Here is a 25,489-nt window from a genome sequence, read left to right as displayed (position 1 = left end):
GTAAAGGGAAATTTCTTTTTGATTTGATAGCTCCTTCCAGACCACCAGTTGCTAGAGGTCAAGGCCATTTCCAACCAAAGATAACTTATTTAACTCTTGTAATGCTAGTTATTGGTTTTGATAGTACCCTGGGTTGTAGGATCTTGGAATACACACAAAGTATAAACAGGATACACTGTGTGTGTGTGTGTGTGTGTGTGTGTGTCTGTCTGCAGGAACGCATGTGTTTTCTTCTTTCCCTTCCTTCTTTAGGGATACAGGTCACTCTCTCCTGTCAGTGTACTTTCTGTAGCATTTCATTAAAAAAAAAACAACTCTGGGAAATCCCCCCTCTGGTGAGCTTTTGGCCCTTTATTTCTGACACATGATCCAACTCTTTTTTGGCTGTGAATTCACCACCTTTTTTCTAAGTTCCGTCCCTGTGTAGGTGGAAAGTTTAGCCCTGCATTCTGTTCTTACTACCTATGCCAGGAATTCATGGCACACTCTTTGGTAAGTTACCGAACCTCTCCCAGTGTCAAGAAAAGCCTCCTGAGGGAGATAAAGAATGGGGAGGAGTGAGCTAACAGAGAGACGTTGGACAAGCAGGCGAGGCACGAGCATTTGTGTGAACAAATGTACTGCGCATATAGCCTACAGGCCATGTGCCCAGAAACAGCCAAGATGGAGGACAAAGCAAGAATGGCCGTGATGCTTGTGCCACCTCCCATGGCCCTGTGCCATGGACTTGATGCCGAAAACTCGGCCCCTGTGCACCTGTGCCGAATCAAATCTTGGAGACAGAGTTCTGGGTGAGGTAGAAAAAATAGCATATTGCTTTGCCAGGCAAAGGGGGACGCCATGGGCTCATGCCCTCAAAAACTGTGTGTCCCCAAACTGAGGGGACTTGATGAGAAGTTTTATAGCAGTGGTTCGAGGGTTGGGTTGCTGGTAAGGATCAGGGTGTGTGCAGGGCCTGCATTCCTTTAATCTGGCCTCAGGTGGTTTCCTGATGAGTTTCTGTGGTTCTCGAGGGTTATCAAACTGTGACCTTCTCTCTGGAATGAAGAATGCTTCATCAAATAGTTAACATCTTTCCATTTGTTGGGGATTTTAGTCCTGTAGAAGAGCTCAAAGATACTGTTATGTGTAGCCCTTGAGGGGGAACCAGGACCCTGCCCCAAGGCTGCACTATTGTTTCTTGACTCTCCTCCCTTGTGTCTACATTCCCTCCCTTCCCTGATGAGCAACTGTTTGAACCTGCTGTTTGGAATTCAGGGAGGGTCATGGAGGCTGAAGCCTATTCCCTGCAAACAAGAAATGGGGGGCACAGAAAGGTTTCTGCGCCCGGGAGCCCGACAGGGTCCTGCTCTGTTTCAGTACTTGTGGTTGAGTTACCTGAAAAGTGAAATGCACAGAAGTCATTCTGCAGACCATCTAGAAAATATAACAAACATATAGTACACTGTTACTTTAAATAACCAGGTGACAAAACTTGGACCAAACATTGAGTCTCCATTAGCTTCAGTCTCTGGTTTTGGGGCAAGTGCATTCACTATTGTTCCCCTATAGAGTGTTAACATTCATAAAGTTTTAACCAGTTTCTGTGCTGTTATAATCACACTGTATTAATATTCTGTTCACATATGCAATGTGGAGACAATTAGGCTAGCCACCTATATGTCAGAGGCATGCATTCGCTTGAAGGGGTCAAATGAAACTTTTTAAAAGTTGCATGATTACTCAGTATACACTGGCCACATTTTCCTAGGAAAACGTGCTTATGAAAATATGCTTTATAGAATCAAGCCCTCAAATTAAAAACATATTTTTAGGAATAATTTAGCACTTCTTGAGAAATGAAATTCTTACTTTGGTGGGGAGGTGAAAGGCAAAGCAAAAAAAAAAAAAAAAAAAAGCATAAATGGCTGAAATTCAAGGAAAGTCATCCTCCCCCAGGAGTGATTTCACCATCTGAAAAATAGTGCGAGGAGGGCTGGCTTCCCAGTTCTCTTTTGGAGAGGCCACAAATCACTTCGCACACACATACCCTTAATTTTTAAAATGTTTTTAAAAGTTGCCAGGTTGAAACCTGCATCTCAGTGTAATGCCTTCCTTGTTTATTTGTCCAGCTGAAACTCTATAGGAGCAACCTTACTTCCTTGTTTCTGTCTCTTCAAGCACTTTAGTCATGGAAGGGGGCAAAATTTCCATTTCATTAATGAGATTTCCACAAGCAGATTAAAGAGGAAATATGCCCTTCAGTCTTCTGTTACTTAACAGCATTACATTAGGAAGAAATCTCAGTATAAACTATCCACAAATACAATAGCCAGGGGGCCAAATTCCAGTGAGATAGAGTGTAGCTTAATCACAAGGTAACTTGGCCTTTTTCTCTCTCCTTCATGGGAAGCTTTATTGAATTATTTCAAAAGAAACCTATGGGAAAACATAAGATTATTTGCTTTTTACAAACAGTGGAACATAACATTGAAAGTTAGGATTACCACTTAAATGTTAGAGCCTTTACCCCAGAGTTACGTCAACATTGTCATGGTGGGCAAAAATAAAGCTAAGAATTCCTTTTCTTTAATAACGAACAGGAACCAACTAAGATAACTTTGAATTATGTCATTACTAGTTCAAAATCTCAATTTACAATTGAAATATAAAAGGGGGCTTTGCTTGGTGGACCCTAAAGGCATATGAGATGCTGAGATTTATCCGATTGTTGGGAGTAGAGGAATCACAGGAAATTGCTTCTGTTTCCTGTGGCTTCTGGTTCTTAAAGCGCAAACCTAAGAGGTTGGGAGTATATTGACGCCTGGGACCGCATCAGTTCTAAACGTGGTATTTCCAATAATGCATTCCTCCAGCAACTATTAATTGAGCATTTACTATATGCTGGGCATGGTTCCAGGCACTTGGGAAACGTCATTGAACAAAATCAATAAAAATCTCTGCCTGTGTGGAATTGACATTCTTGTGGGAAGGCAGACAATAAATCATACACAATCTCTGTATGTAAATTATAGTATGTTAGGGGTGATAAGGGGGGGCGGATAGAGCAGCAGGAAAAGTGGGGTGGACATTTCAGGGGGGAGGAGGTTGTGTTATAAATGGGGTGGTCAGTCTCATGAGGGAAGCAGCATTCCAAGAAGGACTTGAAGGAAGTAAAATAATCTTGAATTAGTGGCCCCATCCTAGATGTAACCCAGGTGTCTCCAAGCTGCCTTTCTGGCCAGGTTGTCCAGCCTCTGAAGTGGCATTTTCCTTTAAGGCATTGGCTCTGCACTTCCGTCCACGTTCTGTCCGGTCCCCCCCACCCTGCATGGTCTAGGTTGTCTTGGATTCCCTCTCATTCCATCTCCTGTCTTGCTGGGCACTCGGTCCCCACTGATGCTCCATTTTCTGCACTCTGTGCACAGGACTGCAAGATGCCGGTGGTCTTTACTTCTTCAGCTCTGCATATCTCCTTGACGAATGCTGTTACACAGAACTGAATTTTATAGACAGCCTTGAGGAAAACAAAAAGGGTTCAAAACAGCAAATCACTTAAAAAAGGAGGACTGCCGACTTCTATCAACCATTCTTTAGCCCCTTCCAGCCTGGGAATGACAAATGAGCCAGTGGTTTCCCTTCTTAAGTTCACGCTCTCCACATGTTCTTAGACATTTTCTCTCTTTCCTATCTGATCCGTCCAGACTTACTGGAACTGAGAAGCTGCCTCTGGAAGAAAACAGCTTTTACTGCTTTAACTCATCTGTCAACATCTGCCCAGGAGCCTTCCAAATCCACCCAACACGGTCGATGTGCCCCAGTCCCCGCCATTTTGTTCTACCTCCTTTGTTTTCTCCTTTATTTCCTTTTTTGTTTCCCTATCTCTTAAACACCAGTCTCCCATCTTTTCTAGCTGCTGTCCTTCTTCATCCTCTGTACAGTCTCTGTAGGTCAGGGATTTTCAAACTGGGCTTTGTGAAATCCTTAAAATTCTGGGTATTGGGGTCACCAAAGACAATATGGGGTAGGGAAGGGAGCTGCCCTCGTTCTTCAGCTACAACCTTTCTTTGTTTCTTAAATCTTTATGTTTAGACTTGTCTTCTCTATTGGAGATGTCCTGGAGGCACTTCCAATATGTCATGTCTCAAACAGGAACAGAATCTCTCTCAAATCTGTTTGACCTCCCATGCCAGTTATTGTCTCAGAGTCTTTCAAGCTAGAAACTTCTGTACCACCTATTATACCTCTCTCTAATTCACCCTGCACACATTATTCCAAGGGTTTTTCAAATGGAGCCCCTTCCCGCCATCCTCATGGCCTCTGCCCTTAGTTCAAGGCCACAGATCTCTCTTGGATAATTAGAGCAGCTCCCTAAATGGGTTTGTTGTCCAGGTCCTCTATGACACCTACTAGAGTTACCTTTTCTAAACACAAATCTGATCACTGCCCTGCTTAAACCTTCTTTTTGTTGCCTGGGATCTGGAGCTTTAAGCCATTCACCCCGCCTCATGGAGGGTAGCATGTGAATAAGTTAAGAGTTGATTGAAAAATGGTAAATTGCTCTACATGTTGAAAGCTTGCTAAAGCTGAGAGATCTAGGGGTTTCCTTTCTATTTTGCTTTGGTAAGACAGGCCTGGAAAAGCTCTGGGCAACGGGCCTGCTAGTTTTCTATGATGTGGGGACTCATGCATTCTTCTGGGTGGCTTACTTAATTGCAAAGGTGTCCATGATGTGAAAGCTAATTTTTAAGCAGTATTCCTTTCTGCGTTCTGACAGCCAGTCTTGGACAAGATCCAGTGGACGTGTCTTATTCAGTCTTGGCTGTTCAGCGTCTAGCGCGGTAACTGTCATATCATAAATAAGCATTGAGTTAATAGTGAATGAATGAGTCAGCCCAGCAGGACTGTGGGCAGATTTCCAAATGGATAATTTTGCCTGGTTGCCTGCCTCCTTCGTTTCTTCCAATAGTTCTTGAGATTTGCCTGTGTTTGTGCCATCGACAGTCACCACTGCCTTCTTTGCACACACACGCACACTGAATCTTTTTCTGATCGCTGAGGAACTCTCCTGCCACTTTTCCCGCAGGAGGATTCTTCCTTTGCAAGGTGATGGGCAGAAGACCTTCAGGTAGGGTCATGGCCAGGGACGTGGTTTGGACTGGGCTGGACCCAGAATAACTTTTCTATCCCATATCTTCAGAGGATTTCATTAAAACAAAAGATACTCGACTCTTCTCCAAATACTAAAAATAGATTTGAAATCCAAATACGTTTTATTGCATTTGTTATTACTTTCACAAAGATTCTAGCCATTAAAATTCTGACATCGAAATGAACAAAACAGGATGCGGGTTCAGGGGCTGATTGCTGGAATGGTCAGAATCAGACTTGAGTGGAGGGAACACGGTTGCTTTTAGAAGGGTAGTGAAGAGTCAAAGTCAAATCGCATCTTTAATTCACCTTTATTTTTTCTGGAGTTCTGAATTTTCTCATAATCATACTGTATCTTTAGGCTCTTTACAAAGAGCAACGCCTGGATATTCAGGTTCCTGGTGATTGCTGTGATCATAAAAATTTAAAAGTTGGCAACTGTACCCAATAGTTTGTTATAACCTATAAGCGAAAAGAATCTGAGAAATAATAGATATATACATGTGTAACTGAATCACCTTGCTGTACACCTGAAACTGACACGACATTGTAAATCAACTATACTTCAGTAAAAAAATTTTTTAAAAGAAATTTGATCAGAAAATACATACATACATACATAAAAATTAAGAAGTAATTAAAGGCTAATACTTTGTAGGCCTCTAGATAATGGTACTCTTAATATTTTATATCACAAACAGGAAGAGTTTGTATCTACCTTTGCATTCAGGGAGACTTTTAAAAACATGAGTCTTCCTTCTTCTTACAGCTAGTCACGGAGTGTGTGTGTGTGTGTGTGTGTGTGTGAAAACATTAAGCTTCTCACATTAAAAGTGCAAGATGTGCTGTTGTAATTATATGATCGTACCTGTCTAACCTACCTTTCACAGTTTTATAACAGAAGAATTATTGTGACAATAAGTTGCAGAGTGCAGCTACTATGCAGATAACTAGTTGGAATTCTTGGTACACGGAGACACCACCCATTAACCCTCCTTTCTGTCTGTGGCAGAAATCCAAGCCCACAAGGTGGAAGGATTTTAATGCTCTAGGACACAGTTCGGCTTCTGAAATCTTTTGCTTGGCAATAAAGGCCGTTGCCATGGATGGTAGTGCTTTCCAGATACAGGGGACTCTTAGAAATGACTCCTACATGTGAGTGACTGATTTCATTTGGTCCTTGGGAGAGGTTGCATTTTACGGCCGCCTTCCCTGGATCCCTTGTCCCTGCCATTCTTCTCAGCCTAGGAGGTGGTTGAGGAACGGAAGGTGGGGCCTTTGCCAGAGATTCTGGCCTTTTCTGGTTTGGAGCTACACTTTTGGTCAGAAAGCTTGGCACTTACTGTTTGGTGGATTTGTTCATTGCAAAGAGATGAAATAGAAGATGCTTTTGGAGAGACTGGTTTTCCAAATTATTTCATTCCATGATTACACAGTTGAAATTGTCTTGCCTGTCTGGAATGAGTAGTATTCTTATTATTTCTAGAACGGGTACTACTCAATCCTTACCTGCTTCACTCTTTGGATTTTTTTTTTTTTTTTTTTAACCAGGTCCCCAATCAATTTGCTTAGGGAGAGTTTGTGTTTTTATTGCCTTTTGGGCCGAAACAAAAGTTGATATTTAGAGGAATAAGATAAATAATTAAATGTGCCCAGTAACTTGAGAAATGATGTAAACAGAGTCTTAGAAGCTTGGAGGATGTGATGAAACCACATTACATCTCTATTTAAAATCTCAATGGGATTCTCAGCTCTTCCAAGAAAAGAAATTCTGAGTCCTTCTTCAACAAAAGCCACCTTATTAAACTGTAAGAGAACCCTCTCAAAAGAGAATTACATCCATGTTTTAGGAAAATAACTTAGAATTCAGAGAGCAGAATTGTAAGAGAAAGAGCACGTCGGTTCTCACAAGGAATTGGAGCCCCTTAATCCATTTTCAAGAATGAGAATTTTCTTTTTACCTAAGTGAAATCAATAACATTAATCAATAATATATACATTTTTCTTTTTAAACATTCTTCTCAAAAACTGAAATCTCCTTAACATTAGATCATTTTAATCATTAATTAATATACTGGCTTAATATTAAGCCAGTATATTATTCTGTGTACTTGAGTTTGAACCAGTAACACAGGCACTTCTTATGGGGGAGGGGGTATCAGCTTAGATAGATTATATCACAGATCATCCATTTATACCTAGTTATTTTCTAATTCAGTGTAACAACAAAAGTAAAAGCGTAGGGATTCTGAATTACCCGTGCTTGAATTTTCCACGAGCATTTAGTGAATCTTAGCGTATAGCATGCATTAGAAAAATACCAGGTTTTCCATCATGTGCTACTTTGCATTAAATTCCTGAACGTACATATGAATTTACCTATTAGCGTACGATGTTTTCATTTTGTTTTGTTTACAACTCTGCACATAGTTTAATTTTCTCCATCCTTCTACTCATTTTTACCACTTGAAAGTTGGTTTCCAGTCTCTAAATTCAACACTGCGAAGCGCTTTGTCCAGACATTAACTTTTTTAAAGAACACTGCCTTTCTTACCCGTAAAATAAAATAATTTCATTACAAATTTATAGATAGAAACAAGATTTTAATAACTGTCAGGGGGACTCCTTGTTAACGAAGAAGCACATATATTTATTTCTTCTCAACCAAGAAACACATTTTAATTTTTATATCACCCTAATTTCTAATATTCACAGATCAGAAATAGGAAAAAATTCTACTTTTAGGAAGAGAGGGCAGTTCTGTACCCAAACTCTTGAGTCCTTTTGATGTTTTTCTGTATAATTTTATACTTAGATCAAAAAACTGAAAGATACTTGGGTATTTTTATTAGCCAGTGTGAATTGAAACAGTCATTTTGTGAGGTCTTCATGAAGATCTCTCCCACAGCAAACAATTATAGCTTTTTAAATACTCTGCCGGGGACTTCCCTGGTGGCGCAGTGATTGAGAGTCCGCCTGCCGATGCAGGGGACATGGGTTCGTGCCCCGGTCCGGGAGGATCCCACATGCCGCGGAGAGGCTGGGCCCGTGAGCCATGGCCGCTGAGCCTACGCGTCTGGAGCCTGTGCTCCGCAATGGGAGAGGCCACAACAGTGAGAGGCCCGCGTACCGCAAAAAAAAAAAAAAAAAAAAATACTCTGCTGGGAAGAATGATGGGTGCCACTGAAACCATTTAAATTATTTTATTTATCTAAAATTAAAGTGCATATTGAGATAAAAGGCCTGTTTCAGCCCTGGTAGTCTCTGATTCCTGCTTTTTTCACTTTTGCCTAGTAAAGCCTTAAGGAATCCTATCACAGGTTCTCCCTAATAAAATCCATGTCATGACAGTTGTAAAACTTCTGCAAATGTTACGTGTGTCAAAGAATACACAAAACAGGGCTTCCCTGGTGGCGCAGTGGTTGGGAGTCTGCCCGCTAGTGCGGGGGACGCGGGTTCGAGCCCTGGTCTGGGGGGATCCCACATGCCGCGGAGCGGCTGGGCCCATGAGCCACAACTGCTGGGCCTGCGCGTCTGGAGCCTGTGCTCCGCGGCAGGAGGGGCCGCGATAGTGGGAGGCCCACGCGCCGCTCTGGGGGATGGCCCCCGCTTGCCACGGCTGGAGAGGGCCCTTGCACAGGAACGAAGACCCAACACAGCAAAAATAAATTAATTGATTAATAAACTCCTACCCCCAACATCTTCTAAAAATAAATAAATAAATAAATAAATAAATAATAAAAAACACCCGGGTTCTAGTCCTAGCTCTGCCACCTACTCTCTCAACTTTAAAAAAAAAAAAGGTGTATGCCACCTTTCAGATGGAAAGTTTTGAGGGATTCTTGGAGAGAGTTTTCTTTTAGGCAAAGCATTTCAACCCCTCCCTTGAATCAGTCTGAATGGACTTGATTCTAAATTGCTGTTCACTCTCTCTCCTTTGCAGAAAAATCTCTGGGCTACCAAGTCAAGAGCTAGTCATAGACTGATATTATAAAATCAGGAAACCAGTTGAAAATTGAGCTTCCTTAAAATTGTTTACTTGTTGCTACCCCATCCCACCCCAAACTAGAAGCCTTTCTTAACATACTTCCTGAGCCAATCCTGAGGCGTTTCAAATGATCAAGTTCTGTTAAACGACATTTGTGTGCGGAGAGAGATCATATTTACCTGAACATTATTTTTCTAAAGACCGTAACTCTTTGCTTTTACATGTACCTTGTGCTGTGAAAATCTTGGCAACGTAACCTTGTAGCAACTCTTTTAAGTTGGTGAAAAAGTTCCGTGTTATTTGAGAAACACTAAATACTGACAGAAAGACTGGTGTGTAATGTATATGCCCAGGGGAGCCGTATGGAAATGATGGTGACGTTTGAGTCTGAAGCTTTACATTTCCTGCCTTCACTGTGTTTAGGTGTGTTTAACCGTAATATTTTCATTGCAACAGTGGAAGGAATTTACCTTCCTGACGTTAAGGAGCCTGGCTTATTTAGAGAATGAGTCGCAAGCAACAGCAAGGTGTTAGCTGATAAACCTTAGCCCAGCAGAGTGTGAACGGGGAGGTGCAAACCTTCCACACACACCTTTGAGCCATGCTGTAGCCTCTTCTCCGAGGAAGTCGCTTAGAATGGAGGATGCTCACCCATCCACGGGACAATGCTTTCTGGGTGGGAGTCGGTGGGGAATCAGACCAAAGGAGAGGGAGCTAGAAAAGGAAGCAGAAGTGTGCTTCCAAGGTTCACAAACTGCTTGAATAGCAGCTTTATTTGGGGAGCAGTGAACATTCGGGATAGATGGACAGCATGTGTGTGTTTCCTCTGAAGGGTTAGGAATAGACTGAGGACGAACTGTCAGCTCTGAACTCAGAGTGCAATAAGAAACAAGAAGAAAGGACCCTGATTAGCCCAGTGAAATCTACCGTGGGCTTCCATTTTGCTGCTGGTAAAAGAAAAGCTTCAGTTTCCCTCCTGCACCATTGCAGCCTCCGAGGTTGACGCCGATGGCCGGGCTTCCCAGAGAGAAGCCCTGAAAACAAAGATGTCCCTTCCACTTCCCCAATGGCCAGGCCAACTGGAGTGATTCCCCCCAGCCTTTCTCGCTGCCCCCAGAGCTCCATGGGGAGTGCAAGAGACAGGAATCCTGGGTCTTAGCTCATCTTGCTACAAACATGATCACGATGGCCAAATACCAGCTTGGTTGGTTGGCTATGGGCTCCTGAGATGTTTTATTTGTTTCATCAGCCATCAGTTTCCTGGGGCAAATGCTTACAATCCCATTTCATCGGAAAGCTCAGAGTCTGGATTCAGCCTTTCTGGGGGTGCCTGGTCCCGGCATCTTTGTCCTGTTTATTCAGACAGGGAGCGTCCGGACTGGCCCCGCGGAGAGGGTTGGCATCCACCGCCGTAATTTACACCATCTATCTCCTTCTGGCGCTCAGGCCTCTGGCAAATTGTATGTCTTTGTGTTGCATTAGTTTGGAATTTAATCATGCATTATTTTCCTTCCAATTAAATTATTTATATATTTGATTAACCTTTTCACTGCCAGGAAGGCAAATTTTCAGTGAAACCACAGATAAACACAGGCCCATCAGAGTTGAGGCCGGCGTCCCAGGGGATCGACCTGTTTGTTGACTGTTAAGAATTCACTGTGTACGACTCTTCTTAACTACCTAGGGTTTTGGTGAGCGAAGAAGGGGTGCTTTTTCCATCCAGTCCCAGGACCATGATGCAGAGGGGGACGTCTGTCTATCTCCCTCTCCTCGTGTTATCCCAGGACCCTGACTTTTATTCCTTTTTACTGCCTTCTCTTTGCTCTGGCGCTGAAACATACCTCCTTCTAATTTCACTTCCTCAGGCTTGAGAGCCAGCCTGACCGAGACTGTCAAGGGCTCTGTTAGCCCAGACAGGAAACTTTGAAGTCATCTCGTTCAGGGAGAGCAAATGAATGGCCCACAGGCCAAATCTAGCTACTGCTTGTGTTTGTACAGCCCATGAGCTAAGAATGATTTTTATAGTTCTAAATAATTAGAAAAAAATGTAACGGATACCCCAGGCTATGTGAAATTTTCAGCATCCATAAACAAACAGCTTCACCGTGTGCTGTCCGTGCTGCTCTCCTGATACAGCAGCAGATGAGAGCTGCCCCAGCAGAAACGTTTGGGCCTGCAAAGGCCTAAAATATTTACTCTCTGGCTTTTTACAGAAAAAGTTTGTGGACATCTGATGGAGTTCATCACGCTCATTTTACAGACGAGAAAAATTAAGGCCCGAATAGGTGAATTGGCCAACGGTACACAGCTTATCACAACTTGGTCTGGGGGGCATCTTCCAATGCACCCACCCCCCCATCTCCGAGCTCATGTTTTATAAGATCTGCCCTAAGATGAGCCCTCCATGAGCACCCCGCTGCGGAGGCCAAAGCAGCTTTTTTAGCAGAGTAAATATTTAGGACATGTGGACGTGTAAAATCTATGATTTCTTAGAATTTTAAATTTCACCTGAAATCTAGCTTCGGGAAATGTTTTAAGCTCAAAGGTGCAAAATGACATATACACACTACCTACTGTATTTAAAATAGATAACCAGCAAGGACCTACTGTACAGCACAGGGAACTCTGCTCAACGTTCCGTAATAACCTAAATGGGAAAAGAATTTGAAAAAGAATAGACACGTGTATGTATATAACTGAATCACTTTGCTGTACACCCGAAACTCACACAGCATTGTCAATCAGCTATACCCCAATATAAAGTAAATATTTTCATGAATAAATAAATAACCTAAATAAACAGAAAGCTTTCTGTGTTTCTTTGAAGTAATTGATTATGTCTGTGCTCAGTATTTGGACCCTAAAGACAAGGAAGGTAGACCTGTTCCCTGCTGGCTGAGGTCACAGAATCTCATTTAAAGAAAAATAACTTGTAATCTCAATCCAAGTTGGCCCTCAAGAGCGGTTTCAGAAAATTACAAAAGCATATTAGACAGGCCTTAGGTCTACTCTACGGGGCAGAAAGGGAAAATTCCCAAGGTGCTAACCTTTCTGAAAGTGACGTTGCCTCCACGGTCCCGAGAAGCTTGCCTGTCCCTCCCCACGTGGAGACAAGACGGGGTGCTGTGTTTACTGATGGGCACTGGATTCCCGCCACTGGGATTTTCAGATATTGTCCCAGAGGCCAAGGCCAGGTATTGATCTGAAACGGTTTGCACTTTGCAGTCATTGGCCTCACCAGCTGTTGTCAGCTCTCCCCTCCCAGCTTGGTGGCAGATACCTCAACACCCTGGTCGGCAGCTTCTACAACGTCTCAGCCACTTTTGGTTACTAAAGTCCCATCCGATTTAAACCTCTAACCTGCTATCTGCTCAGAGCCTCCCCTCCATATACCAGCCAGGCTCACAGCTCCAGGGGGCTGGCAGGCTGTTTCTTCTTCCCCTACCACGCCACCCATCCAGGAGGGGACCTCTTCCCTCTCCTCCTAGAGTCTGGCTCCCTCCAGCATGATGGGGAAGGCAAGAGACAGGGTCCATTGCTTCACTAGCTGCTGCTGGTGGTGCTTCCGTGTCGGTCATCTCCGTTCCCCTGAGTGACTCCAGGTCGCTTGGGGCAGGCATCCAAGTGCTGGCTTTCTGGTGGGGTGCACTTGAGTTCTGTGCAGGGGTCTATCCTACAGTCTCCCTGCTGGACACCTGACCCAGCACTCTGCATTTTAGGTGGGCCCAAGCTTGGCTACCTCACTGGTATCCACTGGACCCCTGGAAACTCGTGCCTTCGTACTACACCAAGCAGTGGCAGTGCTGGAAGCCTCCTGCGTCAGCCTGGCCCATCCTCACCTGCCCTGCGTGTTCCTCACCCTGTTCCTCAAAGGCACTAAATTCTGTCCTCCTCCAGGGGCTTCCGTCTATCTTTCTCCCCACCCACACCCTTACCTGCACACCTGCCAAGTCTCCACTCATCCTTCAGGTCCTACTTTAAATGCCACTTCATTGGAGAAGCCAACCCTGGTCTCTGGTGTTCCCCACGGATTTGGGACCTCCTGTTAATTGTTTTTCTAAAACTCTCTTATTTCCCTTCAAAACGCTGATCACAGCTATAATTGTACTATAGTCCTTTAAGCCATTATCCGTGCCCCTCCAGTAATTCCGTGTCTCTCCAGTAATTCCGTGTCCCTGCCCTGTAATTTCCTCAGGGCAGGACTCAGGTCTGTCTGATTCCCCAGCACAGGGCCTGGTGTGGAGTGTTACCCAGTACATACGTGTCCATATGTGGGCGATGAATGAAATGTTGGCAGTCGCTGAGTATTTGTTTTATTCTCCCCGGCAAGATGGGGTTCTCATTGAGCTATCATTCGAATCATTCAAGTTCTTCTGAATTCTTGATGGTATATTATTTTAAAGTAATATAACACCTACCTTAATATCTTACTGTACGGATACTGGATGAAATGCATTTGAAGCAAGCTAGGCAAAAGCATCAAGTATAATTTCTCTGGTCCAGGGAAAGTTCAGTTTCTCACATGAGCCGATCAGTCCAACAAACATTTACGGAGGACCCGCCAAGTACCAGGGCCACTGTCAGTTGCTGAGAATATGAAACCGAAAGGTGTGGATCGCGACTCAAGGAGCAGGTTCAGCCCAAATTCTCAGACCGTTTTCCAGTTTTAACTTTGCCTGCCTCCTTTTTCCCATCCTCCTTCCCGCCCCCCCTTCCTTCCTTCATTTTCTTTTCGTGCCTATTCATCCAGGAAGCTTGATGCCCAATAACTTGGAACAAAACTGAACCAAGAGCAGTTTGTGTGGAGTGGCCTTGTGTGATCGTTCATTGCTTTCCCTGGACAGGAGAATCATAGAACCTCTCTGTATCATGTGGGCTTAAAGACTGGGCTCCAGCACCCATCTGGGACAATCCTGGGTGATGTGAACAGATGCAGACATGTTCTCGAAGCATAAATTTAAAGATGGCGTGTTATCCCCTGGCCGGCACATCTGTTCTCTTCATCCACGTCTGTGCCCCTGCACCACGTTTTAAAAAAATTTTTATTGGAGTATAGTTGCTTTACAATGTTGTGTTAGTTTCCGCTGTACAGCAAAGTGAGTCAGCTATACGTATACATAGATCCCCTCTTTTCTTGGATTTCCTTCCCATTTAGGTCACCACAGAGCACTGAGTAGAGTTCCCTGTGCTCTACAGTAGGTTCTCATCAGTTATCTATTTTATATATAGTAGTGTATGTGTGTCAGTCCCAATCTCCCAGTTCATCCCACCCTCCCTTTCCCCCCTTGGTATCCATGTTTGTTCTCTATGTCTGTGTCTCTAGGCTGTCGGACAGAGTGAAGTAAGTCAGAAAGAGAAAAATATTGTATAATATCACTTGTATGTGGAACCTAGAAAAATGATACAGATGAACTTATTCCCAGCATCACGTTTAAGAAACATTCATACTGAGGCAGTTTGGCTTTCTATAAGAAACACACATCTGTCAGGGGTTGGGATGCTGTCGTGAACCTGAGTGATTCTGTGTGGTTTCCTCATTGTGTTCAGAGCTCCTGAAAGGGTCCTAGTTGTCTGCCTGCGCCCTGGGCTGTGTCACCCACTCTCCCCTGTTTCTCGGGCTTTCTGAGAGCTGTTCTAGGAGAGGAGAGTACACAGCAATTGCTTTTCTCTGCCCGCATCCAGTTTTAAACTCCCCAAACAGCACAACAGACTTTTTTTTTTTTCCTGCGGCAGCCAGCTGCCTAGTGGAATAACTGAGAAAGGTCGAGTGATGGTGGAATTTTACCATCAGCTCCCCAGAGACCACTCAGTTAGGAACCAGAGCCTACGCAGGAAAGTAATTAAACGTCATGTCACCGTTACGGGGCTCAGGGAACCCAGAGGAGGTTTCTCTCATTGCACACATTTTTTAGTGATGTGTTTCCACATATGTGGGAGAAAGGACTCACAAAGGCCTTGAATTAAGGCAAATAAAGTATAGAGTGACCAGAGAATGAAAACAACAGGATCAACCTAGGGCACAAACTTCCTCCGTCATCCGTGACTGGACACTAAAATCATAGACTCATCTTCCTGGAGTAGACTTGAATTTGGTCCAGATTAAGAACCACCTGTTCCTCTGGCGCTGCTGTAGATTTCACATGTCTCCTAGTTGTAGGACATTTGATGTATGAATCCAAGGAACTCTATTAAAAAACGATCCTAAAACTTTGAAGTGGAATTTGGGGAAATTCATCTTCATTTTAAAAACCAAATTAACAGAATTCTAGAGCCGGGAAGAACCTTAGAAACTAGGGAATCCATTCCTTTATTTTGTGTATGAGGACAGCAAAGACCCTCAGACACTAAGCGTTTTGTTGACCATCACCTGGCCTTCGGCGTCAAGGACATTTATCTGTGGTTCTTATCAAAGGGGTGAGCCCACTAATTGGAACTAAAGGGTCGTTTGAAAAAGTGCTTTGGTTTTTCTTGGTCCTTGTTACAGACTGTGTGTGTGTGTGTGTGTGTGTGTGTGTGTGTGTGTGTGTGTGCCCTTTCTGCAGTCTTGAGCCACAGCACTAACCCAAGGTGCTACCCAAGGCCTCGAGGGACTGAGAGCTGGAGGTCACCTCTGTGGTCAGTTCACCTTGACCCCGACCTGGCCGATGAAAGATAACGGAGGCCCAGAGAGGACGTGGGTGTCTCACCCCGTTTCTGCTCTTCTGATGCCCTAGAAGGACTTTTTCTGGGACACCAGGCTTCTTGCAAACCGGGTCACTCCTATAAGTTTGGAAGTATCCCTCCACAGTCAGTAAGAGCAAATTTACTTAAGAAACATCCTAAATATAGTAAAGGTTTGCAGTATAGTAAAGGTACCGTGGAGTCTTTAGGACTTAAAGTTGGGGGATTTGGGGCACTCCGTTCTTTTGCCTTCAGAAAAGAGTAGTACATTTCCATTTTATTTCTCTCTTTCTTTTTCCAAACTCCAGCATATAAATAACGACCATATCCATGGAGAAAAGAAGGAGTTCGTGTGCCGGTGGCTAGATTGCTCGAGAGAACAGAAACCCTTCAAAGCCCAGTACATGTTGGTAGTACACATGCGCAGGCACACGGGGGAGAAGCCTCACAAATGCACTGTGAGTACCGAAGGGGCGGGGGCCAGCTGTCCACTTAGGGGAGTCTTGCACCTGTGGGTCCTTCCTTGTACTCCAAGGGCCGTGCGAGGTGATGAGTGGTGGGAGAAGAGGGTTGCAGTGCTGTTTGTGATAAACTCCTGGGGTTTTGAGAGGGGTTTCCGAAACGGAGGGGAGGGGAGAAATGGAGAAAGGATGCTGACAGCTTTGGGGGATGCTGGAAGGAATTGATCTAGACCCGCCCCGTCCAACATGGTGGCCATGAGACACATGTGCATTTGAGATGTGACTAGAGCAACCACAGAACTGAATTTTAAATTTTAACTTAAATTTTTAAATTTAAATAGCCCCACGTGGCTAACAGCAACTGAGTCAGACAGCCCAGCTCTGCAGAGTGGCAGGCAGGCAGGTGGCAGTGGGGACGTGCCATCCGGCACTGCCAGTGAGCATCGGGCCACTGGGCCTGCCCTAGCACCAGTGCCTGTCACACCAGAGCCTTGGGGAGCACGGGGAGGGGCCAGTTTCGACTTGAAAAACTTAAGTTGACTTCTTAAAACTATAACCCTTATGGATTTAGAGTTTTTCCTCGCCCTAGTAGTCCGTCCCCATGGCCCAGTACAGACCTATGAGGGGTTGGGATTCCTGCGAGGCTAAGGCTTCTTTCACTAAGGTGCCCGCCAGGCAAGGCTCAGCCCTGGTACTTTACATCTTAAAGGCCCTTTACAAACAGGATCAAATTCCGTGCCTTTGTAGGCACACAAAGCCATATTAATGAACTTTGTGCTGAATCTGAAATCAGTGGGAATTCAAGGAGATCCCTGAGCAGATAATGAAACCCATTGTCCACATTGAGTGGCCTTTAAAAAAAAAAAAAAAGTCCAGGATTTTTACTTAGCCCTGAAAACGCTTTCTCTCGAACGGCCCTGAGCCCCATCTGAATCCCAGTAAAGGCAGAGTTTACTGGACTTTTGTTCATTGGTTTTGAAAAGCTGCCAACCCTCCAAACGTCCCCGTCTTTTTTTTTTTAATTGATTAATTAATTAATTTTTGGCTGCGTTGGCTTTTCGTTGCTGCGCGCAGGCTTTCTCTAGTTGTGGTGAGCAGGGGCTACTCTCCGGGGGCTACTCTTCGTTGCAGTGCGCGGGCTTCTCATTGCGGTGGCTTCTCTTGCTGCGGAGCACGGGCTCTAAGGCGCGCAGGCTTCAGTAGTTGTGGCTCGCGGACTCTAGAGCGCAGGCTCAGTAGTTGTGGCGCACGGGCTTAGTTGCTCCACGGCATGTGGGATCTTCCCGGACCGGGGCTCGAACCCATGTCCCCTGCATCGGCAGGCGGACTCTTAACCACTGCGCCACCAGGGAAGTCCCCCAAACGTCCCTGTCTTTCATCCACGCGGAGCGAGTGGGATACATCAGCCATCATCGTGTGGGATCATCCAGATTTACCTGTTTCCTCCTCAGTTTGAAGGTTGCACAAAGGCCTACTCGAGACTCGAAAACTTGAAAACACACTTGAGATCTCACACTGGAGAGAAACCATACGTCTGTGAGCACGAAGGTTGCAACAAGGCTTTCTCGAATGCCTCTGATCGCGCCAAGCACCAGAACAGGACACATTCCAATGAGGTAAGGCCCCTCCATGAGACACGTGTTGGGTCCAGAGCTTGTGGTGGAAATAAAAAATCCTCTGGGGAATGTACTTGGAAACGCAAGCCTGTTCCGTTGTATTTGCTTCTGGCCACTCCCAGCACGAGTGGGTTTGGGGCCCCAAAGGTAGGGCTGAAACCTGGGCCCGGATGGGAGAGACGTGCAGGGTGAAGGGGGGACGAGTTTCACGTTGTTCGGTACTGCCACCTACTGGTCAGACAGCAGGAGCATTTAACTTGGAATTCCATCCACTCGCTCTGCCTGGGAGAACAGAATGCGTTCAAAGGACGACCCTGTAAGCACCAAGGAGAGATTCAGAAGCAAGGTGTTGACAGCCAACAGCTTACTGCTAAGACAGCCACTTCTATTTGCTTTCTCCAGGTGGTGTCTTCAAAGGCACTTATATCAAAAAAGACTTTTGCAGAGTAACCCACCTTGGCTAAATAGGACTTCCAGACTTTCTAAATTCCAAACGATCTTGGAAGCTAGAAACCCAGAATGGTGTCTAGTCAGTTATTTAAGATAATATATTGAGTAAAGCTTCATGGTCGTAGTTGGTTCCTGTTGTGTTGTTGTTATTTTTAGGTATTTATCCCCCCAAATTTCAGAGAAGCATAAGAATGAACGAAAATGATTTCCAATTCATTTTGTTTACATTTTAATGCACGTCTGCCTGCAGACCTCCAATTTCTCCTTGAAGATCTAGTTTAGATTCTTCCTCCTTTGTGAAGTCTTCTCTTGAATGTACCAGAGATTAACACAAAGGCTCCCCACGTTTGTGGTAGAAATAGGCTAGCTACCCAGAATTTGTTCCCATGAGATGTAGTTCTGCCCCACAAAGTAGGTCATCAGTTTGCTTGAAACTGTGTGAGAGGAGCATTTTGACCTTGGCATGACTCTCATCTGACCCCACAAGGTGCCAATCAGGCCCGTTCTTGATCTTCCAGATGGAGAGCTGGGAGAGGGAGTTTGGTAAAAGTGGACCATTCAGCTCACTGGCCATTGGCTTGAAGGCGGCAGAGATGGTCCTCACCAAGTTTCCTTTCAGCCGAACTGATAGAGCAAAAACATCTCTAAGAGGATTAGCCACACTAAAAAAAAAGCACACTCACACATAAACTCACACACATGAGTTCACTTATACGGACGCTTTCTGAATGGTTCATAGTAGAATAAGGAAGCCTGAGTCCTTTAGGATCTCATTATTGATCCAGTGTTTGCAGATGTTTTAGAGGAGATGCCACATCTCCATCTCTTACGTCAAAAATGCTTTACAGTGTGCGAAAGTTGCGGTGTAATCCGCTGTACTTGTTTTGTACCAACTAGAATAGGCAGATCCATAGAGACAGAAAGTAGATTGGTAGTTGCCAGGGGCTGGGCGAGGGGGAATAGGGGTGACTGCCAATACGTGTAGGGTTTCTTCTTGGAATAATGAAGATATTTTGGAATTTGATACTGGGGACGATTGCACAAGATTTTGTGAACGTACGAAATGCCACTGAATTGGCAGCTTAAAAGGGTTATTTTTATGGGATGTGAACTAAATCTCAATTTTAAATGTTTTAGGGGATTTGATTAACTTAGAATTTAATTAATATGTTTACATTTCATGTATTTAAGTACAATCATGACTAGAAACTTAGAGGGCATTCATTCCTGTAGATTCTCTCCTGTTACTGTGGATCAGTTTGGGCACTGGGTATGTTAGGACTTTAGCAGTGCATACATATAAACATAGTTACAGAGCTTTTTATTTTTTATGGACTTCAAATGTGTGCCCATGTCTCTTTGCTTTAATTAAGTGCATTATATTTAAACATGAATTCTTCTGTGCAGTAAAAAGTGCAATGTTGTAGAGAGCTTAATATCCATCATGAGATTAAAACATACCTTGGTCAATAATATCTTTCACCAAGGTTGAGCAACTTACCTAAAATAAATTATTAACATTGGCCATAAACACATAAATATAATTTTATTCACAAACACGTAAATCATTTTTTTCTCTGTTCCACATAGAGAAAGCCCTCGTCTTTGCGTATGAATGATGGACGGTTTCAGATACACCAAAATTAAGTGTATCCAGGGAATCCAGACTTGCATCATCAAGCAATTGTAGACAAATCTAGATGTCTTCTTTCATTTCTTTGCTCTCTTATTTGTATCTTCGTTCTTTCACTGAACAAATATTGATAGCTAGTTATCTGCCGAGCACCTTGCTATTCTAGATGAGGCAAGCAGGGTGGAATAGAACAGGAAGGGAGCAATACCCATTCGGGTAATCTAGGTCTCCTCACCGCCCCCATGGCTGCCCTGCCCATTTAGGGTCACTGAACCATCGCAGTGGCCTCTGACCGGGCTCCCTACTCCAGAACAGGGAGCTCCCGTTCCTCCCAAAACCAGACAAAGCCAGTTTCCTGGAGCTCTGATTCGGTTGTATCTTCCTCTCCAGAAAGTTCCAGTGGCTCCGTTTTTCCTATAGGAAATGTTTAGACTCCTTAGGCTTGTATTTGCTCTCACTGGACCCAAGCCTTCCCTTTCACCATTCCCTTGACCTCTCACAATGGTGACCATAAATGGAACCTTCCAGACAGCCATGCCTGCATGCCTGAAGTGGTCCTGCTGCTGGACCTTTGCTCTGGATAATTTTTTTTTTTGCATCCTCTTGCCCTCATTTTTATCCTTCAGCATCTTGTTTGTCTTTCAGGACCCAACTATGACGCCTCTTCCTAATCAAATCTCTGTTTATTGAGCACTTATTATGTGCCCCACATCACACCGTGGTAAGCACCGCGTGCACATGGTCTGATTTAGCCCGTACCCTGACCCCGTGATCTGGGCGTTATACTCAGATACAGAAACTAAATTGATGCCTCCCATGATCGTCCCAAGGATGATCTGTCCAATCTGTCCACATCCTTCTCTAGCATCCACACTTTGTACTGTAGGTAATTCATGCTGTCTTATTTTTCCTACCATATTTTATACCCCTTGAGATTTGATCCTGTCTTATAAAACTTTGTGCTCAGAGTCTTGCCTATAGTAGGGGCCATTACATGTTTACCAAAAATTTTATTTGGATACATTCTACACAGTCAAGTAGAATAAGTATCCCCACTCTCACAAAGTACCTTCCAGTTCAGGGAGTCAAGAAGGCAATGACAGTACCGAAAGTTAGGTGTCCAGGACAGCAAATACGGGTAACTCAGGATCCTGGCAACATTTATCTTTCCCTACCGTTAGATTGCATTTCAGTGATTCATCACAACAGAATTTGGGGGCCAAGAAACGTAACTGAGTTAATGTGTTTTCCTGTGAAGTTAAGTTTCCTGACCCTGTGTTCTTGGAGTTTTTTTGTAGGTGGCTATTGTGTATGTCCACATGCAAGGGCACATGGGCACACATGTACTTGTATGTTCTGTTGGTCCTGGAAATGCAGGAGCTGATGAACATTCGAAGATTCATTCCACCTCTAGCTGTGTTCCCATTTCCAAGCTAACCCGTGATACGTACATGCAGATATTTATGGGAAGAGTAGCTCTTCAAACATGTAACACGGGCCTGGCTTTGTGTTCCCTCTCCCTACCCCAGGCATTCCTGTCTGTCTGTCACAGCAGCAGAGTGAGCAAAGCACAGGGCCGAGGTCAGATGCTATACGGTAATAGCACTAATCATCAGAGCCATTCTTCTGTCCCTAATGCATAGGATTCGATGTGCTCATTTCATTATATATATATGCTGCAAATCACACAGGCTCCTGAGTAGAAGTAATTTGTAGTTAATGGGAATCAATTCTACCCAAAAGAATCGCAAATTTGGAGGTGAGGTCTCTCAAGATAATTTCTGGAATCTTTATTTCACTACTTTAGGACATTTCATCATTTTAGGTAGCTCTCAGTCTGTTCTTGGGCTTTTAGGGAAAAAGCATCATTCTATAAGACAGGGAATCTTTGTAATATAACTGTAATGGATGCGTTGTATTACGCGTGACTTTTATGACTGTTGTTTACCTAATAGCACGTATTCCGGTATACACAGAGGTAAATATAGACTCATGTAAGTATCCTTGAATATATTAGATTTCAAGGGAAGTAAACGAAATCACGGTTCTGACGTTGGTCATGAATACAATGCCATGAGTTCTGTGATGCGAGTAAATACTCAGCTATACGGGTCCATATCATTTTTTATGACTGTATCTGTAGGCTTGATCACTGGCCCACGTAGAAAAGAAAAGTAGCATGAACTAATTTCTAGATCTTAGTACTCGCGAGCAGAGCCTCATGCAGGAATCCTCGTCTCCAGGACGACATCCATCCGCCCTCATCGGTTTACGAGTAAGCATTCGTGGACACTCGGACAGGGCTTACGACTTCGGAGATCAGAAAGGTCCTGGATATTCTGAGCCCTGAACAACCCCCGCAGTTGTAATACAACCCAAAGGAAAGTAGTTTAGTGATATCTAACCCGGGAGAGGCTGCAGGCAATTTTTTTTTTTTTTTTTTACTGTGTCAATGTGTAAAGAGCTCATTTTCAAAGGAGGTAGAGTGATATTAGGTCTGAGAACCAGGACATTTGTAAGAAAGGTCTTCCCACCAGCTCTCCCCAAAGCGTTCTTCTCATTAAAGGATGGGTGTCTTTTAGCCGCCTTCTGTTAGCATCAGCAGTACCATCACCACCATCCTCAGCATCAAATTATCTCTTGAGCACCACGTGACACCATGATACTTCTTCCTACTCACAGGATAAATGCTTCCAAGAACATAAGCGCAATTTACACGTTCTCCGCTCACCCTGAGCACTCTCTAAAATAATAATGCGTTCAAGCTGGATTCTTAAAGGTTAATTAAACCTTTGCACCATTTAGAGGGTTTCGAACACCTCACAGCCTTGTGATCGTGCTTTGAAAGAATTAAAGCTAGAATGAGTAGCCACAAAAGACCGTCGGGCGGGGGAATAATCGCTTTGATAACAACCTATTCTTTCATCCTTGGGGCATTTGGCAGAAACCGTACGTGTGCAAAATCCCCGGCTGCACCAAGCGCTACACAGACCCCAGCTCCCTCCGGAAACACGTGAAGACCGTGCACGGCCCAGAGGCTCACGTCACCAAGAAGCAGCGTGGGGACGTGCATCCCAGGCCCCCGGCGCCACGAGATTCCGGCGGCCACTCACAGTCTAGGTCACCCGGCCGGCAGACTCAGGGAGCCCTCGGGGAGCAAAAGGACCTCAGCAACACTACCTCAAAGCGGGAAGAATGCCTCCAAGTGAAAACGGTCAAGGCGGAGAAGCCCATGGTATGTCATTCGCTTTCCTTCCGGTTTTCCCCAAAGTTCTCCCAGGTGTTTAAAGGGGCCAGGTAGGGCGCTGAGGGCAGGGGTGAGGGGCGGACTTCACTGCCCCGTTCTCACTGCATCCCACTGTTTGATTTCCGGAGGTCAGAGCTCCCTGAGCCGGATGGCCTACCCCAGGTTGATCTGCACGGCAGAGCTCAGCTCAGAAAAGAGTTCCAGGGTTTCCTAACTGGTTTTTGAAATCCATCTGGAAGCATCCCACCTTGCGGCAGGTCGACAGACACCACAGTGCACCTTTTCAGCAGGTCTCTAATGTAGAGAATCCTCCGTTCAGTCCTTCTGTAAACATATTTTCTGACTTTTTTGCCCTGGTGACCCCAAGATAAATAAGCCACGGCCCCTATTCTTTATGGGTCTGTAGTCCAGTGGGAAAGGGAGACCAAGAAACAAACACAACTCAGTGCGATGGGGCTTTAAGACAAGTCTGGGTCAGAGGGTTCGGAGCCAGTGCACTCAAGGACACGACGGGAAGGCAGAGGGCAGGTGGCCGCCAGGTTCAGCGCTCAGAGAGGCGAAGGACCGCATGCTGGAGAGCAGGACCGGGAGCGGCCAGGCCCCAGCCTTGGGGCCCCGGGGGAATGTGCCAGAGTAAAAAGAGGGGGAGGATATAAAGGGATCTTTTTAGGTTTTCTAAGTTGTTAGAAAAGACAACTCCAGTGCCAATCTAGAGACTGGTTGATAGACTTCGAGACCGTATCTGCGGTGGTGCCTGAACTGAGGAGGTGGAAAGCGAGGGAGGGGTTTGAAAGATGTCATCAGCAAAAATCATATGGTTTGATGACAAATAGGAGACATGGATTAAGCTACTGTTGCAGCTTCTTTCAAACTTCACTTGGTGATTTTGCCTTATGCCTGGGCCAGAATGAACTATCTAAAATTTTTCCGAAGACAACGAGAAAAATGAAGAGAGTAGCGATCAGAGGAGATTCAGTACATTTGTATTTGGCATAGGTATAATGCGGTCAGCTCTGCGCTTTGGGTTCTAGTCTGTCAATCTCGGGATATGGAAGAAACGTACTAGGTAGAAGTCACAGGCTTAGACTTCCAGATGCATGGAAATGACCAGACAGGCAGATTTCTACTCAGTTCAAAGAAGCATTTGCTTAAAATTAGAAAAGTCCAAGAACTGTATGGACATCCTATGAATTCCTAAGTTATGTCACCATGTAGCGGTACGTCTGGGTGGGAATTAATGCACATAAAATTTCAGAATCGATAGAGTAGAATTTAATGACTTACTGAGTTTGTCTTTAAACTCTTACGAGTCTTAGAAAGTGACACTAAGTCTAGCCCCAAATCATGCAAATAATCTATCCAGATGTATCATCATTTCCCAGTGGGTAGCCCTACTTTGCTTTTACAAAAGCGCCTTAGTAAGAAGTTTATATACGTGTTATGACAGATCACTATAATTAATCAATTTGTAAACTGTGTTTTATGTGCTTTTTTGGGGGGGGAGCATTTATCAATTTCCTAAAATAAAGTCCACCTATATAATAATTGTGCAAAAGATTCAACCGTTTATCCTCAAGTGTTTAATGAAACAAGGAAAGTGAATTTGTGGTCTCCTAGATTATGTCATTGAAAGACAATGATTTATGTTTTTAGGACATCCTAGGAACCCAGAATCCCTTGTACTTTTCATGTACATCCATAGCAAAAAAAGTTTAAAAAAAAAGAAAGAAAAGAAAAGAAAACTTATCTCTTTTCCAAGCACCCATTCTTTAAAAAGAAAATTGGTAGAAATAAAAATTTACAGCGGGGCTTCCCTGGTGGCGCAGTGGTTGGGAGTCCGCCTGCCGATGCAGGGGACACGGGTTCAAGCCCCGGTCCGGGAAGATCCCATGTGCTGCGGAGTGGCTGGGCCCGTGAGCCATGGCCGCTGAGCCTGTGCGTCCGGAGCCTGTGCTCCGCAACGGGAGAGGCCGCAACAGTGAGAGGCCTGCGTACCACAAAAAAAAAAAAAACATTTACAGTGATTTTGCTCAGTGACATCTGAGGTTCTCCAAGATGTGAAATATTTTATAAAATAATTAAATCATAGAAACAAAGGGCTGGAAAGAGTTCACAGAGACTGAGACTAGACCCCTTATATTACCAGTGTGGAAACTGAGGCTCAGTGAGGTTAATAAATTAGTCAAATTTCCACGGGAGACTATTTTATGAATATGTACACACACATGTAAATATAAGTAGATCTCTTCATAGGCATTTACTAAGGTACAGATTTACATTTCTAATATATCCTTTCTTCAAAAA

The 25,489-nt window shown here is 44.3% G+C and overlaps 1 protein-coding gene across 1 annotated transcript in view; it reads left to right on the top strand.

Annotated features, from left to right (window-relative positions):
* The window catches only part of GLI3 (GLI family zinc finger 3), a 280,972-nt gene that overhangs the window by 248,651 nt on the left and 6,832 nt on the right, over positions 1 to 25,489 (top strand). Inside the window, exons 11-13 of the mRNA XM_032644011.1 lie at positions 16,087 to 16,236; positions 17,691 to 17,855; positions 22,883 to 23,173. Of these exons, the coding sequence (XP_032499902.1) occupies positions 16,087 to 16,236; positions 17,691 to 17,855; positions 22,883 to 23,173 (606 nt within the window). The remainder of the gene's footprint in view (positions 1 to 16,086; positions 16,237 to 17,690; positions 17,856 to 22,882; positions 23,174 to 25,489) is intronic.

This window comes from Phocoena sinus, chromosome 9 (assembly GCF_008692025.1).
Source record: "Phocoena sinus isolate mPhoSin1 chromosome 9, mPhoSin1.pri, whole genome shotgun sequence".
Taxonomy (NCBI): Eukaryota; Metazoa; Chordata; class Mammalia; order Artiodactyla; family Phocoenidae; genus Phocoena; species Phocoena sinus.
The sequence above is the reverse complement of the archived record's forward strand: the minus strand, read 5'-3'. Positions and strand labels throughout refer to the sequence as shown.